Source organism: Lolium rigidum, chromosome 7 (genome assembly GCF_022539505.1).
Source record: "Lolium rigidum isolate FL_2022 chromosome 7, APGP_CSIRO_Lrig_0.1, whole genome shotgun sequence".
NCBI classification, from domain to species: Eukaryota; Viridiplantae; Streptophyta; class Magnoliopsida; order Poales; family Poaceae; genus Lolium; species Lolium rigidum.
In genome coordinates this window covers 21,726,277-21,745,461 of record NC_061514.1, presented here as the reverse complement: position 1 = coordinate 21,745,461, position 19,185 = coordinate 21,726,277, and the positions used below count along the sequence as shown (strand labels likewise).

General features: G+C 42.9%; 1 protein-coding gene across 2 annotated transcripts; it reads left to right on the top strand.

The window, feature by feature from the left end:
• The first annotated feature begins 6,032 nt into the window (after positions 1 to 6,032).
• LOC124677465 (DNA-directed RNA polymerases IV and V subunit 2-like) lies at positions 6,033 to 16,272 on the top strand. Of its 2 annotated transcripts, XM_047213452.1 has the most exons (9): positions 6,033 to 6,088; positions 7,333 to 7,954; positions 8,553 to 8,804; positions 9,807 to 9,948; positions 10,021 to 10,687; positions 10,784 to 11,075; positions 11,840 to 12,790; positions 14,664 to 14,935; positions 15,432 to 16,272. In XM_047213452.1, the coding sequence occupies exons 2-9, from the start codon at positions 7,358 to 7,360 to the stop codon at positions 15,931 to 15,933; spliced, it is 3,675 nt and encodes a 1,224-aa protein (XP_047069408.1). In that variant the 5' UTR covers positions 6,033 to 6,088; positions 7,333 to 7,357; the 3' UTR covers positions 15,934 to 16,272. The 2 variants fall into 2 exon arrangements, with proteins under 2 accessions (XP_047069408.1, XP_047069407.1); XM_047213451.1 differs by having other exon boundaries at positions 9,807 to 10,687; positions 15,432 to 16,271.
• Positions 16,273 to 19,185: the final 2,913 nt, after the last annotated feature.

Here is a 19,185-nt window from a genome sequence, read left to right as displayed (position 1 = left end):
AACTACACAAGTGTTGGGAAAACTCTTACCCTCTACGAGTGTTCCGCATGGTGTTCCCGAAGCAACAGAATACCAGCTACCATCCGAATCAAAGTGATCCCAAACCACATCACCGATTTAACACAGGTTTCACATGATGAGTCCTTCCGCTGCCCAGAACTACAAGTATCTGTGCTAACAAAGACCATCGACCAAGAATAGGAGCAACTTCGTCGCAACATAAGTTATAATTTTCTGCTTACATAGTTCCCTCTCCAAAATAATGCTGCAACTTCGTTGCGCATGTCATTGTAGCATCTCTCAATGTATCTTTCTCCACAAGCTTTTTAGATCGGAATAAAATAAACAGTGTACCTTTCCTACCGCATGCAGTTGCCATTATTTCTTCTTCCCTGTACATGCTATTTTCTTATCTAGCACCAAATAATAGATTAAAAAAACAAGGTTCCATTTCATTTCATTCGTAATACACCCGTCTGACCAGTTATAGCTACCTAATGTTTTATCTGCACCAATTTAACCAATTAATTATCCAACACGTTATACTCTAATAATATAACTTACATACTATAAAAACACCATCTCTTCACAAATGTAAAGTGGAATTTAACCTACTCATTTCTCATAAACCCATACGTCTTAGTTCTAAAAGTAAAATTTAACATGCCAGTTTCCCATAATACAAAAAATTATTTGAATTAATGTAAAAACCACAGTACCTTATATTCTAAAAGTTGACATTTAGTTTACTCACTATAAGACATAATTAATATTTCCGAGTCTGCGTAATAGTGTATATGTCTTAATATTTTAGCTTTGTAAAGACAAACTTCACAAATCATTGAACTATTTTTTTCCTTGCACCAGATTCTTATAGTTTCTTTTATTTTCGCTCGACGCATGTTGTCTCATCTACTATTTCTTGCTTTGATTATCCTTCACATTCAGCTACACAAGCAATCTGAAGCAGAAACTTCAACCAACGCATGATATACACTATCATTCGGATGAAATTATTTTTACACCGTCATGCACATTCAACTTCCCAGAATTAAAACTATTTGTGCTAACAAAAACCATTGCCAAAAAATAAAAGGAACTTCGTTCTAAAATAATTTTAGTTTCCACTCTTACTCACTTCCATTCCGAACATAATGTTGTACCCATACTCTATGCCTCGTCATAACCCGCCCCAATGTATTTATTTTCACATGTCATCTTTTTTTACACCTATACTACAACAGAACAAATAAAACGAGACCCTCATCTCCTCTTATGCCTACAATTATTCTCACTTCTTTTGAAAAATACCTGCCAATTTTCAACCTCTAATATATAGCCTAGAAAATAAAACAAACACGAATCGATTTTATTTCATACACCACACACCGATTACAAACCAACATCACATTCACCTGATACAACAGCACACACTACCTGAAGCTAAAACCTCTCCATCAAACACAACAGTACACAACATACACCCAACTAACCAAGCGAAATAACCATACCTTCGCACAGCAGACAATAGTGTTTCCCACCCAACCAGCGCTGCCATGCAAATCGAATGCATCGCCACTATTCTAGAGATGCCCAAAAACACAGTTTCCAACACCCCTCTTGACTTTAAAAAGGCGGTGATGATCAAAATATGCCTCCAAAAAAATACGAGTGGCATCTTCTAGAGAAATGTTCCCCCCTCTAATCCAGAATTGAAGCATGCTGCCGCCAGCAAAGGGAGGAGGAGCCAAGAACTCAATGAGAGGACCAGCCATCGTCGCCTCAGTTGACAACTAAAACACAGAGGAGCAAAGAGATGTGATGAACAAAACAGTCTACACTGCTTGCCAATGAAAACACAAGTGTAGGTCGACCCATTATATAGGACACCCAAACTACCGTCACCCCAGCCCACTTCTTAATCCTACTGAGAACACACACAAAACTACAACCACAGCTCACCTACAGCGGTATCACTGCACATAACTGAATCAACATCACCGTTTCTGGTACGAAATAATTGCACGTCCTGCCAACGGACTGAATCAAGCACATCATGCCAACTTACTGCCTTCAGACATCATAAAAGACCATACCCCGCCGACGCATGAGCACTGCTACCCATCCACCACAATCGGCCAACCATAAAATCCACCAGCTCCTCAAATGACACAACCTACACACCCTACTCACTTTAACAAAGCAGCTATACACAGCCTCAACATACAGCCTTCCAAACCAGGTGCAAACAAACAAGGAGCTATTCACGTGATCACCACTGAATCAAAGCACCCAATCTGCCAAAAACAGCCAAACAACACCACTCTCCATGCAACATACCACCAACAACCACACAACCAGCCATGCAGCTCCAGGCACTACTAATTACACAAAACACGTAATCACCATCCACTACAAAAAACAACACATCTCGCTACCACTTTCAATCCGTCGCTCCTATTAAAAAAAGACTTGCATTTTACAAAACCTCAATCCAAGAAAAATAAACACACAAAAGCATAATAAAAAATGATAACTATCAACACATCATAAGATACTTGCTATTTCCATCGAAACTTTATCTAAACTTCTTCATTATTCTCTTTCACTCTGCTACCGATCGATATTTTTTCATATTATTCCATACACAAAACATTAACATACAATGCAAAATCCATGCTTCTACACTGCTACATGCATCTAAAATTACACACCCCGCCTTTTTTCTAATCTTATTCTAGGCCACTTGTTGTCATGCTTTTATTATCTCTAACCGATTCAAATTCTATAAATCATCTACACTATATTTGTGTAACTCCACTATTTGCACACAAGATAAAATATGATCCTAAATAACTCAAACATCATTTCCATGGTTAGCGCGGCGTGCCGCCGCGCCCCTCGTTGCTAGTTAACCTTATGTTATATCTTATTGTATCAATCCCATTGTTTCACGATATCATGAATACCCGAGGTGAGACTTTGGTATCCTCGTGATTTAACTCTTGATCACTATACTGTTAACCTCGATTCGGTTTCATTCTCTTTCTCGTATTATAGTCTGATGTCCTTGTAATTTGCATTACAAAATGTCTGGCCAGATGATTGGGTCACATTGTAATACCGAGATTCCCCTACTTTTATGGTAGTCTCCTGATGGTAACCAATACATGCCTTTCTTAGATCTCATGGTCCAAGAATTCGTTTCATAAGATTACACATGGATATTACTATAACCAAGGAATAACGTCTCATAGTATATCTGAGAAAAACTGGGTCGGTTCACTACTATTGTTCTTCTCAACAATCTACTCCCACTGTTGTCAGTATTAGCAATACTCATGATTAGGAAAACATGATCATCAAACAGCAGATGAGCTAGTCCGAGAGGCGGGAATAAGAACACTTGTTTGTTCGTTCTTATACACATGATCATGAGTTTTCCTTTGAATGTCATATTCAAGACACATAGCATTTATAGCATATTGGAATAAACTCAATCACAAAACTTGGAGTCATAATAATGAATACTTTATTATTACCTCTAGGCCATAACTCCTTCAAGGGTGGCACTACGCCTTGCCACCCTCATGTCCGTGGCAGCTTGTCGGTCGACAACCATGAGTTGCTGAGCCACCTCATCGCTTTGGGCAGTGTGGAACGACTCGAGCAAAACATGTTACTCATCGGTCACGGCGGCATACGTGGCTGTTTCATCTGCCTCGAATGCCTCCCAGATGGCGATCACTGCAATGTCATCGTCATCGGGGTAGCTCTCACACGCATTGCGTTGATCCTTGCCCAGGTAGCGTTGTGGTCAGCCTTGGATGTTCGTGGGTTGTTTAGGGTTGCCCTTTCTCCTCCGATGACATCCTCTTATAGCCACGGTCAGAGCGGGAAATGACTGGGCAGCGAGCGGGAAACCCAAGGCCGACGCGTGGGAAACGGCGTGCAACTTGGAAAGCTGGCGACAACATTAATCACAACAAAGTCAATGACGGTCGGTGGAAATTGTTTTTGCACCGTCTCTCTAGCTAGGCTGCCCCGACCAAAACAGACAAAGGTGGGGGCACGGCCGAGTTCGTGTCTGTGGTCCAACCTAAACAGGTTAAGAGCATCTCCAGTCGCGTCCCCCAAACCGTCCCCCAAACCGCGCCGGATCGAGCGTTTGGGGGACGTGTTTCGTTCGTGCCGCGTTTGGGGGACGTCGCTCCCCAGCCGCGTCCCCCAAACGCCGCCCCCAAACATTTAAAATAATTTTTCTTGGCATTTTTATTTCAATTTCCACAAACTAATACATAATTGGGAACGTGGTTTACACGAAGACATAGTTTGGAACATGGTTTTCCACAAACTAATACATAGTTTGAACCATGGTGGACACAAATATAAAATATTGCAAAGAAACTAAACCTAACTAGGCCGTGCATCGAAGGTTTCCTGTGTTCGTCGCTAAGAAAGAACACTCGAGGGCACACCCAGTCACCTAAACTCGGAAAATCCAGCGGGAGGATGGTGCCCTTGTTGGTTCTACCGATGAGGCGAACGAGCGTGAAACCTCCGTGCACGTATTCGCTGCGAAGAAACAACACTCGGTCGTCCTCCTCGTCGGTGCCTGTCGTCGTGGGAGTCCCTGTCGCCGTGGTAGTCCCGGAGGCAGCGCCTCTCGTCGAAGACCTTGACGCTCATGTCCCTATTGCTGAAGTAGGAGAACACGAGGATGAAGCCGGCTCGAGGCTGTGGTGGCGCGCGAACTTCTCCCGGCCGATGTTGAGGTACATCTTGCCGCGCGCGTCGTAGATCGCCTTGACGATCCACCGGCGGTAGCCGCACGAATGCTCCCGCAGATGCATCGTGCGCGGGCGTACGCCGCCGACGTACTCGGCGAAGGAGTCCGGCAGCCTCCGGATGCCGCGCGGGTCGCCCTTGAGGACGTGGACGAACTCGAACAGGACGTCCGGCTCCACGTCCATCTCCGACGATGAAGACGACGGCGTGGGAGGCGACGGCGAGCGTTCAGCTATGCCGCGGCCACGACCACGACCACGACCACGACCACGGCCGCGGCCGCGAGGTCGGCCTCCGCCTCTACCAGACATAGCGTCGAGTCTTGTTGGGAGATGGTGGCGGCTAGGGTTTGGGAGAGAGGCGCTAGGGTTTGTGTGTGAGAGGGACGATGAGAGGCGCCCCTTTTATAGGCCGGAGGGAGGCGGAGGAGCGGTGGCGCTCATTAACGCCGGCACGCGGAGCTAGGCGCGACGGGACGCGTCGGCCGCGCCCTCTGCGGGAGCTGCACCGTCGCTGCGCGCCAATAACTTCCGTCGCGAGGTAGGCGACGGTTAGGTTTAAATTAATTGTGCCGCCGACGGGTCGGCCCCGCCACTCCCGCCTCGCTTTCGTTGTGTCCGGCGTCCCCGGTGCGTCCCCTGTGGGACGGGGACGGGCTCGGGGCGCCGGACACCGTATAGGGGCGCGCCGGACAAAAAAGGGCTTTGGGGGACGCGGCTGGAACGCATTTTCTGTCCGGCGCGCCCCAAATCCCTTTGGGGGACGTTTTGGGGGACGCGGCTGCAGATGCTCTAAAACCGACATACTATTTGATGTTGGAAGTGGATCGACCGAGATGATGATGGCCTTGCTCCTCGGAGTAGACTTGTCTAAAGTGACACCACCTATTGCCGCTTGTGACCGTTACCCATCCGCAAATTACAGTCACGGCTTTTTTTTGTTTTGTTTTGTTGAGATGAATTACAGTCACGGCTTGACCCCGCAGAAGAACCCCGTCTCCTCCATTGACCCAGGGGAAACGGCACTCTCAGCCGTCAGATTTGCCCTCCAGGCCACCGCGGACGGCTGCCCTCACTCCCCTCAGAAACCACACTCCCACGCCGCCGCACCACACTCCCATTTAAACCCTCCCACCCCTGTTTCCGCCACCCTGAGCCCCTCCCCTGCGCCCACACCCACACCCTCGGGAGCGGAGTAGGAGTCTGAGCCGGAGATCATCCGGCGCCGGAAATCCACCTCCCCCAGGCGACCTAGGGTTCCCCCTCGTCCGCATCGCCCCGCCCGTCCGCCGCCGCCGAAGGTATACCCCTCTCGTGGCGGCGCACCGCCGACGCCCCCCTTTCCCTTCCGTTGGCAGCCCCTGTTCCAGCCAACAGTTACCTCTTCTAGAAACACAGCATTTTCCCCTTCCGTTCTAGTCTTCACCTTTTACCGCGAGCAGTCCGATCCGGAAATTAGTTCCTCTCCAACGCGTCCAGTTTGCCGTGGATTTGTTCGCGGTGGAGCTGTAAAATCAGTTCTTTTTTTGTTTTGTTTATGGGGGTTTCGAGTAAACGTCCCCTGTTAGATCTTCCTATCTGCTATATAGGTGGGCGTATTGATTTGTACTTACTGGTTGGTATAATCGAGATCATCCGGCCGCATCGATTTAATTTTCGGGCGGGGAGATGCTGTTTTGAGTTGTTCTGCCAAAAGGTTCGGCGGCTTCCGATGCCCTCAGCTCGTGAACCGTGATGAGTGTGAGCTAGGGTGTCCACTGTGACGTGTTTGATATTAGGATGGCGCGGATCGTCGTTTTCTGCTCATGTAGTGGCTCCAAGTAAGTTAGGGTAGGGTTGCGCAATCTGATACTAGATGTTCTGTGCTATTTTTAGTCAGTGTAAGCCATATGCTTCAACTCATCTAAAATAGGCCATATGTTTCATTTATTGTTCTGCTGAGATTGAGGTATTTACCTTTTTGTGAAAATGACATGTACATGGATATGCATGTCCTCCTTGTTCCCTTGTTAGATCTTCCCATCTGTTATATATATGCAGCTGTATTGATTTTGTGCTCATGAAATTGAGATCATTGTGCTGCATATATGGTGGTGTGGGGACTGTATTGAGTTGTTTTGAGAATGTGAAGTTAAGGTGTCCAGTGTGATCTGGTTGGGGTTAGGGTGTCGGGTGTTGTCTTTTACTGCTCATGTAGTGGTGCTGAATTAAGTTAGGGTGGGCTTTCTTTTTATTTGCGCAATCCGTTACTAGATATCTTTGGTTACTTTTAGTGCAGTGTAAGCCACATGCTTCATTCATCTAAAAAAGGCCATATGCTTCATTTATTGTCCTGCGGAGATTCACGTATTTACCTTTTCGAGGTAATGACGTAAACGTGCATGTGTACACGTACTACGTGTATCGCTATTTATGGCTAGTCATTTTGATTATTCGGTTTCTAGTAGTTAATGCTGCATTATACAAGGCATTTTTATATTGAAATTATCAGTTTCTAATCTGGTGTTTTTGTATGATTGGTGTTGCGAATCGCGATACTTGACAGGGTATTAGGGTCCTTGGCTCGTGTAATGGAGGATCCACCAAGGGACAATGGGCAATGGACAAGTAGCCCTGAGCCTGAGCTGGAACCTATGATGCTGGATGACAATGGAGAGAGCAGATCAGATACCATGGATGATTCGAACGGGCAGTCTTCTATGGGTGTTGACAGAGATCAGTCTTTTATGGATGCGGATATGAATGGGAAATCATCCCTGGACCTGGATGATGAGAGTAAAGGGAAGTACTCTTCGTCACATCCAGAAGTTCCCATTGACATCAGCTTGGGAAGCCTAGAGAAGTTCTGCAAGGAAGCATCAAGGTCGTTTTTTGACGAGGTTGGTCTGATTAGCCATCAGTTGAATTCCTACAACCACTTCGTCTCGCATGGGCTACAGGAGCTTTTTGATTCACTAGAGGAAATAACCGTCGAGCCGGATTATGATCCTTCAAAGAAAGGACCAGGTGGCTGGAGGCATGCCATCATCAAGTTTGGGAAAGTGAAACTGGACAAGCCTGTATTTTGGTCTGAAAAGAAGTCACGTGACCTCAATCTCAAGCCGAGACATGCTCGCCTCCAAAATATGACATATTCTTCCAAAATGGAAGTAGACGTGAATATTAAGGTCAGCAGTTTCCATGTTCTTTATATGCTAATTACATATTCTTTTTTTTTCTGTTATCTATTTGCGAAGTGTGCACAGATGCACGCAATCTGTAGGATCAATGCTTAAGATTTATTTGAAATTGCAAAGTGCTATTACATGCATGGCATAACCTGTTTTTAAATGCTGGTGACAGCACATAATTTCAATCCTGTTCTCATAAGCTAATCGTGTAAAAAGACGGAAGTTCTTTGTCTATCTACTTATCTTGTGAAGCTGTTGTTGTCTATATTTAATTTGGTAGTTGTTTTTTCACTGGTGCCCTAATCAATATACCAAAATGGTCCATTGACACTACGTGAAATGGCGCAGTCAAGGATCATATGGCTGCATGATGTTAGCTCAGCAGTCAGCATTCAGCAACATACACAGTTGTAGATGTCATTACACCTGCTATCCTATTCAACTGTTCTGTTGATATGTTTATTAACTTTTATGAACTATGTGCTAAGTTGTCTGATAGTGTATTTTGAAGTTACGGCATCAATATAGGTGTGCTCATATTTGCGTATTTAGTTCTTGTACATTCACTGAGTCACATGTTCTAAACTGTTAACAGGTTTATTCCATGGAGAAAAGTGACAAGGCTAAAGCAGGGAATGATCTTTCTGGTCACAGCAAAGATCTTATTGTGGATAAAAATCAACCTATGCATATTGGTCGCCTTCCAGTTATGGTTAATTCAAACTTATGCTGGTTGCATAAAGATAAGAAAAGTGAGCATAAAGATAAGAAAAGTGAGTACGGAAGTAAGGAAATTGACTGCCTTTTTGATTCTGGTGGATATTTTTTGATCAAGGGAATAGAGAAGGTATAATTCTATTGATGTCTCTTTATGTATTTTATTAATGTATCTGCACAGAGTGTTGCATTATCAATAAAATACTTTTTTTTGTCACTGAGATGGACTATGGAGCTGTGGACTTTCTTATATTTTAATTGAAAAATCTTATATATTCCTGCTCTTATCTAATGAAAACAAGAAGCCCACGTATCTGTTTAAGGCATTAGTGCCAAATACTACATGATTTTTCAGGATAGTTCTTATATATATACAGTTGCACACGGAGTGCTATCAAAAGAGTTATTATACCCTACAGAAAAGACCATTTAAAATGATTATCATGTGAGTTGGTTTGCTTCCATACGTTGAACTCTTTTGTGTTTGGTCTGCTTCCATTGTTGAACTCTTGTGTGTTAGCGCTGTCAGTCAAATATGATGTAACCTAAATAAGCTACAGTTTATATATTATAAAAGACAACATAGAATTTTATCAAACTAGCTAAATACTTATCCTTTGTTACGGAGAACAATGACAATACGAGTGATCATGTTAATCACCAGCATATACTGTTCCATACTTTAGGAACACCGTCATGCCTACCTACGTTTCAGCCTAGACCTGTGTCACTTCTGCACATTTGTGCTCCTTGTCATCTTGCATCTTTGTTTAGGAGGTGGTTACCTTTGTGTGGAAGCCTCATTGTGTTCCCGTTAGTTAGTTTGTACATCTTGTTATAGATCTTTTTGCAATTGTCATCACCCCAGTCTATTTCGTGTACTAGTTAAGTTTTTTTTCAAAATTAGTCCGATGATGTTTTAACTGGACATGAGCTTCTGCTGATAACCTTGACACTTCTGGACCCAGTTCATGATCTTGTTAGGAAAGTTAGTTTTTTTTTTTTGGAACGAAAGCGGTGCAGGAGGCTTCCACAGCGAGGTTTTTTTTAGCAATTGTCTACTACAAAAGTAGTTTTGTAACATATGTAAGCTTCTTGGATCTCACTATATTTCCATTGTTGAATCCTGCAGGTATTTATTGCGCAAGAGCAAAAATGTTTGACCAGGATTTGGGTTGCTGATCGGCCTTGCTGGACTGTCTCTTATTCGTCTGAAATCAAAATAAGAAGAATATATATCAAACTAATTGATTCTACAAAGAATAATGATATCAGTGGGACCAAAATCATTTCCATTTCCTTTTTGTATGCCAATATGCCTATTTGGCTAATGTTTTTTGCTCTAGGCATATCATCTGACAAGGAAGCATTTGAGATGATAGACACGGGAGACTCTGATGCTTCTGTTATGGACGCGATATCTGCAACTATTAATGAATCAGATGAACTGTGTGAAGGCTTTCGTAAGTCCAGTAAAGCCCGCCAGTATGTTGATGATTTGGTCAAGAGCCAAAAATTTCCTCCAGCAGAGTCGTTTGATGATTATGTTTCCAAAAATCTGTTTCCTGGTATAAGAGGGAATAGGAATAAAGCATATTTCTTAGGTTACATGGTCAAATGCCTTCTAATGGCTTTTACTGGGAGGCGCAAATGTGATAATAAGGATGACTTCAGGAACAAGAGGTTGGAGCTACCTGGTGAATTGCTTGGAAGAGAACTTCGGGCACATCTTAGGCATGCGGAGAGACTAATGGTTAAGGCCTTGCAGAGAGATTTGAATAGTGACCGTGATTTGGAATTTCCTCTGCACTGCCTTGATTCTTCAATTATTACTAATGGTATAAATCGTGCCTTTTCTACTGGTGCTTGGTGCCATCCCTCCAAAAGAAATGAAAGATGCCCAGGAGTTGTTGCAACGCTAAGGAGAACAAATCCTCTTCAAACGATGTCAGACTTGAGGAAAAGTCGCCTGCAGGTTGCTTATGCTGGGAAAGTTGGTGATGCAAGATATCCGTAAGTAATTTCTTAGACCAAGTGTTGCACACTCGCATGTCCATTTTATGCTTTATATGCCCTTATGTAAACTAACCTGAAGAAAAAACCTTGCAGCAATCCGTCCTACTGGGGAAAGATGTGTTTTATGTCCACCCCTGACGGAGAAAACTGTGGACTTGTTAAAAATCTAGCTGTGACTGCTATTGTTAGCTCTAAAGTGGCACAGCCATTGATTGACAGATTTGTTTCTTGTGGAATGAATAAACTGGATGAAATTCATGTTGAGGAGATTCCTAAAATGGATAAGATCTTCCTCAATGGCGATTGGGTAGGATCCTGTACTGATCCAGATTCATTTGTCAGGCGTTTACGGTGCATGAGACGCGGCGGTCTGGTTGATCCACAGGTTTGCTCTCTCTCATGGTTAGATTAGAAGCATTGTTCTTATCTACATTTTGGTCTCTATGTTCAGTGATACATGTCATGTTTAGTTTAAGAAGAGTTACTAATGACGTGTCATAAGTCTTGGAAAGGTCAAAATTTCATTTTTGGTAAATCTTGGGTCGCTGTACGTTATCCGATCTGCTTGAATATAACAATGGTTTCCATAATGCATGCCTTACTTCTACTATGCAATCTTTTAAATTTGTATCATGATGTTCTGTCTTGTTTATATTTGTACTTAATTATTTCTGGAGAATCAACATTTTACACGGTTCAGTTAACAACAAGATTAAAATCTCTTTCTGCTGAGTTCATCATATTCTGATCTACTATGCAATATTTTGAATTTGTATCATGATTTTATTTCTTGTATATATTTGTACTTAATTATTTCTGGAGAATCAACATTTTACACGGTTCAGTTAACAACAAGATTAAAATCTCTTTCGGTTCATCATATTCTGATCTTTTAAATTTGTTGGTGCTATCTCCTACACTGTATTTTATCTTCTTTGGTACTGCCTAACTTTCAATATGCATTTCTTTTGTGTGTCCTACCAAAATTTAGTTATTTGAGTAATATAATTTTTGACAACCTCCTAATCTGATGACGATGATGGAGATACCTTTTGCTACATATGCTTTCCCCTTGCATACCATGTGCTAACATTAGACACCACAATGTCATTTGCAGCATTGCTTATGCTTTACATTTCATCTGATCAGGTTGAAATCAAAAGGGACAAGCACCAATCTCCTGGAGAAGTACGGGTGTTTTCTGATGCAGGGCGAATCCTCAGACCTCTTCTTGTGGTTGAGAATCTAAATAAAATTACAAAACGGAAGGGCCACCCTTACTCTTTTCAGACACTATTGCAACAAGAAATAATTGAGTTCATTGGTGTTGAAGAGGAGGAAGATATAAGATGTGCCTGGGGAATTAAGCACCTATTTCCAACCAGCGAGGAGGAGGATCCTGGTTATACTCACTGTGAGCTGGATGGATCTTTTCTGATGGGATTAAGTTGTGGTCTTATCCCATTTGCAAATCACAATTTTGCTCGAAGGGTGCTGTACCAGTCGGAAAAACACTCGCAGCAAGCTATTGGATACTCCACAACAAATCCACGAACCAGAGTTGATACTCTTTCCCATCAACTTTTCTACCCTCAGAAACCCCTTTTCAAAACATTTACAGCTGATTGTATTGGAAGATCAAATTATCCTTTTGGAAGAAAAGATGATTTTTCTAGGCCAGAGTATTCCAATGGACAAAATGCAATAGTGGCAGTCAACGTTCATCAGGGATTCAACCAAGAGGACTCACTGATTTTGAATAGGGCTTCTCTTGAACGGGGTATGTTTAGAACTGAGCTCATCCGGAGTTATAAGGCAGAAGTAGATACCAAAGGGCCCATCAAACGACTGAAAATGAAGGAAAAGGTAAACTTTGGTAAAATGCAAAGCAAGAAAGGGCGAGTTGACAATCTGGATGACGATGGATTACCATACGTGGGTGCAAGTCTCCAGAGTGGTGACATTGTAATTGGCAAAGTGTCAGAATCTGGTGAAGACCATAGTATTAAACTGAAGCATACGGAAAAGGGAATAGTCCAGAGAGTGTTGCTCTCAGCCAACGATGAGGGGAAGAATTTTGCTGCTGTGTCTTTAAGACAGGTAAATCTTTAGTGAAGAATAACTATTTTCTAGTTCATTACGTGGAATCAACTTTACCAGCGATTGTATTCATCTTATAGAAAGTAGAACTCTACATGGTTGCCTTCTGCTCTACAGATTGACCAGCTGAAACCAACTGGAACTGAAATGTTTCTTAATTGGGTTTGCTGTCCTTTCATGTGTCTAATACTATAGCATGATCTAGTGAACTAACAAATTGTTGCTTGTGGGTTTAGTAATCATCTAGCTCTGGAGAGAATATTGTTGTATATATTTATCTTTACCTTTGAAAAACATGAATTGGCTACCCTATTTTCCTGCCATATAAGAGCGAAATGGAAGATTCGAAATAGTTGATGTGAAGTCGTCTTGTCATAATTAAATGTCCATGCGTAACACATGGAGTAGTATGTAATTACTCTAGTAATAATTCAGAATTAGCTTAAGCATAATGGTGGGTGGTAAGAGCACTAATTATGCTTGAATTAGATCTAAGCTGAATGCTAGGCAATCCAACAACTCTTTATATTCAGGGAAAGTTCTTCCTATAATACGGTACTCGCTCCATGTACAAAAACAATATATTGTTCGGAACATAAGTGAAGGTATTAATAGATCTACCATTAAAAATATTCCAATGTCACTAACAAATTTTTAGATTTTACTGACATTTCATGACAGAAATTACTCACCATTATTACAAAAAATGAGACCAGCCAGGATTAGCCCTTGGCGGCATACTTTTATAGAAGAAAGAAAGCCCTGTGAAGTCCGAGACTTGAACATTGGTGTTTGGCATGCACACCCGCACACCTTACCAGCAGAGCATCGCTCTGTTCTCTACTCACCATAATTACACCAAACCCTTAATTTATGTGCTAACGGACTTATTAAGTATTTAAGCGTCAGAACTAATGCTATACTATGTTTGCCTGTCTAGTGCAAGGTTTTTGATTCTTAACCCTTTCTTATTTAAGCCAGTGATAGATGTTCAGGGATGGATTTTCTTGTGTCCGGTGTGTGCTGTGCAAAACAAAAGGGCGAAGCTAATATAGCATCAACCTCATGTTTTCACCATTTGTTTTTTCTACAATACACAAACTGATATTTTCACATAAGTGCAACATATTATTTCCAAAGGTACATCTAATGTTGTTTTTTAGATTTTTTGAAAAACTAGATATGTTTTTTTAAAAAAAAACTCAGAGCGTAGGTTCTTGTGGTCATTTTGGCATTTTCATGGTTGGCTCATACTATTAGAGTTTCAAGTTCACCTAATTGTTGGACATGGTTGCCTAGCCTCCTCTAAGAGAAGTGGCGGATGGAGGGAGACCCTGGTGCGTTGATCTGCCTATCTTTGCGTGGAGAGGGGGAGATGCAGGGAAAACTTGGCGGGTTGATCTTGGCTCAGCGCTGGTAGATAATGCCAGTGCTATCTCTTCAATTGTCACCGAGTCACTGCTGACAATTGGAGTAGCTACCATTACTTAATGTGGAGCCACATTTGTCTCCAGCAGTATCAGTTGCTGGTGGTGGTCAAACTGATTACCTGAAGGCAATATCAGCAATACCATTACTTTATGAAGGCAAGGAGAATGATTACCTGAGGGGGGTAGCGTTAGACGGACACAAACAGGCAGTTGTGCTGGCAGCCCAAGTCTCAATTTTCCATTTTCTTAAATTTCTTTTTGCTGTTAAATATGATATAACAAGATCAAGGTCAACTTGGTGATACACTGATACCCAGACATCCAGTTGGTCACTGGCCTCATATATTATACCATTTCCCTGTACTTTTTGCTATGTCTTTGTATTCCCAGAGCTTGTGTTTCCTTTAGATGGCCATAAAGTTCTGTTGCTGATGATTTTTCAGGTTCGAGCACCTTGCGTCGGAGATAAATTTTCTAGCATGCATGGACAGAAAGGTGTTGCTGGTTTTCTAGAATGCCAGGAGAATTTTCCTTTTACTCGCCAAGGAATAGTTCCGGATGTTGTGATAAATCCGCATGCCTTTCCTACCCGTCAAACTCCAGGCCAGCTGCTTGAAGCTGCTTTGGGGAAGGGAATCACTCTTGGTGGTAAAATTAGATATGCAACACCATTCACAACAGCATCAGTTGAAGTTATCTCGGAACAATTGCACAAGTAAGTGCTATCTTAATTCTCCGAAGTACGTTTCAAAAAAAAAAATTTTCTCCGAATGAATTCAAAACCAGCCTCTTGTTGAACATATATACAACAGAGTGATATCTTTAATGATTCCAAATGGTTGAGCACAGGTGTTTTGGCCAGTATAGGCCATAGCCCCTCCTTTAGCATCGCAATCTATAGAAGGTAGTTGTACATGATTAGTTCCTTACGAAGAAATCATGTACTCCGTATATGTTTTTCCTTTCAATCTCACCAGGTGCTCTCATATCTATGCTACTTTCACTTTACTACTATGTATCATCATGTATATCTGAGACATCTGTATCGTAGCTAGAGAAGATGTGGCCCTCTGCAAGTCATATTGCATAGTTTTGCAGGAAACATCTTCTGAGTGATCATTATATTTTTTAGCCACTTTTCCATGGTACTACAAAGTAGTGCAAGTTATCGCCATAAAGGTCCAAAGCTGATGCATCTTGTTGTATTTCAGGGCTGGATTTCAAAGATGGGGAGCTGAAAGCGTTCTCAACGGCCACACTGGTGCAAGAACGGAATCACTGATTTTCATGGGTCCTACCTTCTACCAGAGGCTGACACACATGTCTGAAGACAAGGTGAAATTCCGGAACACCGGGCCAGTGCATCCCCTCACGAGGCAACCCGTCGCGGACAGGAAGAGGTTTGGAGGAGTCAAGTTTGGAGAAATGGAGCGCGACTGCCTCCTCGCCCATGGCGCGGCTGCCAACCTACACGAGCGGCTCTTTATGCTCAGCGACTTTTCGGAGATGCACGTCTGCCAGACATGCGAGCGGGCGGCGAACGTCATCATAAGGCCTGTCCAGGGAGGGAAGAAGATCCGAGGCCCCTACTGTGGGTTCTGCCAGTCTTTGGAGAACATAGTCAAGATTCCTGTCCCCTACGGCTCGAAGCTGCTCTACCAGGAACTCTTCAGCATGGGGATCTGCCTCAAGTTCAAGACCGAGGTCCGCTAGAATGACGCCATTGACTCATGATGTATATGTTACATATATTATATAGGTTATGTATATGGTTATGGACATGTAAGCTATGCGAAACCCCTTGTGGCAATGGTGTTTGCGTAGCTAGGATGGGCGATACCATGCCTTGGAGGTTAGAACCATCGATCATGATTACCTGTCTTCATTAGAACATGCTACTTGCCGCATGGAGTATATGCATTGGATGGAAAGCAGAGGTATGGATCAAAATGTGCTGTGTGAATTTACATTAGGCTATCGTAATCTGATTCTGATAGGCAAAGGCGTTGATCGCGTCAGAATATATGGTATATTTTGGATCATAAACCGTTGCTGCATTGGAAAGGATTCATTGGTATGAAGGTCCTAGGCCATAATCACAAGAGCTCCAGAAACACACAGACACCATGACAATTAACGACAAAAAGAAGGGAAAACCAGAAGAGATGCCAGGAAACACGAGTAGTCTCTACCCAATCAATCGCCAAAGATTTATTATCTGCCCAGATCCAGATACAAAATACAATCAAGCTGCAAAAACACGCAACCTGATGAGAGGAAGACGCATCTCCACCTCCTACCAAGAACAAACGCAAGGGAGATAAGACCACAGCAGCAAAACCCTCCTCCCTACCTGCACCAAAAACCAGAACCAAGAAGTGAACGGGGGAACTCCAGGCGAGACGAAGACGACGGCCTCTCCTTGTCCTACATCAGGAGGACGAAGAGCAGCTCCTGACGCATCATCATCGTCACCATCCTCTGCCCAATGATGCTTCTCCAAAGATACTTATATACCGCCAAGTACAGCTTCACAATTCTGAATCTGACCTGCTTTGAAACCTGCCATCCCCGAGCTAGCCCTCAACTTTGAACGATGTATGCCCTGCAGAGATGACAGGGATCGCGTACACTGAACCTGGACGCCTTCTTGTAGCTTTTTGCTCTATTGTATGGCTTGGGACTTGGGAATATGAGTCACCGATCCCTGTTGGTTACAGAGAGCATGTTGCCATCAGTGTCACTGCTTTTCTCTCACTTTTGTGCTGCCTGCCCATACAGTCACGCATAATGAGACAACTAGCCAGCCCATTGGATTAGACTGGTTTTCTAATGGAAAATACCAGGTTAGGTGTGTGTGGTCTAGCATTATTTGTCTGCATGATTGCTGAATTTGTTCTGAAAAACGTGCAAGTCCCACCGACTACCCACATGCAAAAGATATGTAGAGTACCTTATTTATGCCTAAGATGATCTCACGCTCAGTTCATATTAGTCACCAGTAGAACATGCTCTTATGTTCTTTAACATGGATTAACCAGAGGGAAATGACCAGATGTACTGATCATGGTGCACTTCAGAGAAGCCACATCCTTTGAAGCTGAAAGGAGTATCACTAGTACTCCCTCCGTTCCACGAAGGATACCTGAGATTTGTTGGTTGTATCTAGACACTAAAATAGCATCTAGATACATTTAATTTTTGACAAATCCAGACAACCTTCGTAGAACGGAGGAAGTACATTAGCAGGCCATTAAAGTTACTGAACCCTGACTGTTCACATGTACATAAACACTGATCTTATATTTAAATAGATGTAACCCTTTGGCCCCTGCTGCACAACAGCGAAATTAATGTTCCAACATATCACAAGACGCGGAAAACATTTTCGCTAGTTCTACCTAAGTTCCTGATCACTTTATTTCTTCTATACCTAAAATTCCTGATCGACCACTTTATCAAGATATTCCACCCACAGCACTACTGCTAGTCTGCTACTGCAACGACCACATCCACACAATGAGATCGATCGGCCATGTTCTGCAACTAATATTAGTCGTACCAAAGATCGCCCGGGATTCCAGCTAGGGTGTCTCTCAATTAGCGCAAGCTTTCTACCAGTTGCATGGTGATCTCACGCTCAGTTCATACAAGCTCATCTCCACACCCTGCGCTTCCGTTCTCAACATGCGTTGACCACACGTAGCATCGTACTGAACTACTGATTAACTGATGACACTTTTGAAATAAGTCACACCTGAACCCACTTTTTAAACTGTACATAAACATTGTGATTTTTATTTAAGTAGAGGTGTGGTCACCCTTGTCTTCTGCAGTATCGATCGATGCAAGCTGTAAATAGCATACATCACGGACGCAGAAGATATTTATATCATAGACGCAGGGAATATCTCTTGTTTTACCTGAGTACGTGATCACTTTTTTTTTCCTTCTACCTGAAGTTCCTTGTGACCTTATCAAGATACTGGTGCACCACAGCACTGCTGCAACGAGGACATCCATCCATGAGACCTATGGAGCCTTTTTTGCTAGTAATTAGTATTAGCAAAGATTGCCCGGAATCCCAACCCATTTGTCTCTCCCATGTCTTCAACTTGCCAAGCTAGCTTTGTACCAGTTGGGATAATGATAATTATACTCTTCAATGTGATCTCTGTGTCCCTTTGCACACGCTGAGAGAAATGTTCGTGGACAGAAACAGAGCGAACGACGACGCTGATCTCTGCTTGCTGCTGGAGATAAGGAATTTATAGACTGGGCACACACCTTTACTCCATGAGCTTTTCTACGATTCGGAGCTGCAAATCTATGCCAAAAAGGCCACATCTCATGAGATTCCCTTCGCTCTAGTAGCTAGCTAGTTTCATTCTAACCTAGGCTGCATCGCGGCTAGGTACATTGGTAGCTAGGTTCATCGATCCGGCGCCAAGAGCTTACATGCATTTGCACACCACAGTCCACATGAGGTTGAAAACTTGCTACTACATCTTTTAGTCTTTCATGTGTACTTATAAATAGCAGCCGGCTATGCGCTCATCACCAGGGCAGATTAAACAAGTGTGGTCCAAAGGAGGGAACATGAGTCCTAGCTAGTTTTGGTTGGTCGTCACCAGGAGTTCTCCTCAAATCACTTCAGTATCTAGCTTACATCTCATTGGCATTCGCACTTCCTTGAAGTGTTCAATGCAGGGATAGAGAGTTGTGCATAGTGAAGTGTTTGGGGAACTCTAGGTGGGAACCAGCAGTTTTGATAGATTTGACCGCTTTATTAATTATAATGGTAGGTCACCATACATGAAATCCATATACACTATGATGGGTACGTGAAAATTAGTCGAGTTTGGCCTCGTCAGGGGTTCCCTTCAAGCACTTTAGAAAGCATCTTTTCGATGGATCATCTGAAGTGTTTGGGGGAACTCTCGGTGTCGCCAAGCATGTAGTAGT

Coding starts and splice junctions, on each gene's coding strand:
- LOC124677465 (XM_047213451.1), top strand. CDS start 7,358: ATGGAGGATCCACCAAGGGACAATGGGCAATGGACAAGTAGCCCTGAG. Junction 10,688..10,783: donor GTTGGTGATGCAAGATATCC/GTAAGTAATTTC, acceptor AAAACCTTGCAG/CAATCCGTCCTACTGGGGAA. Junction 11,076..11,839: donor GCGGTCTGGTTGATCCACAG/GTTTGCTCTCTC, acceptor TCATCTGATCAG/GTTGAAATCAAAAGGGACAA.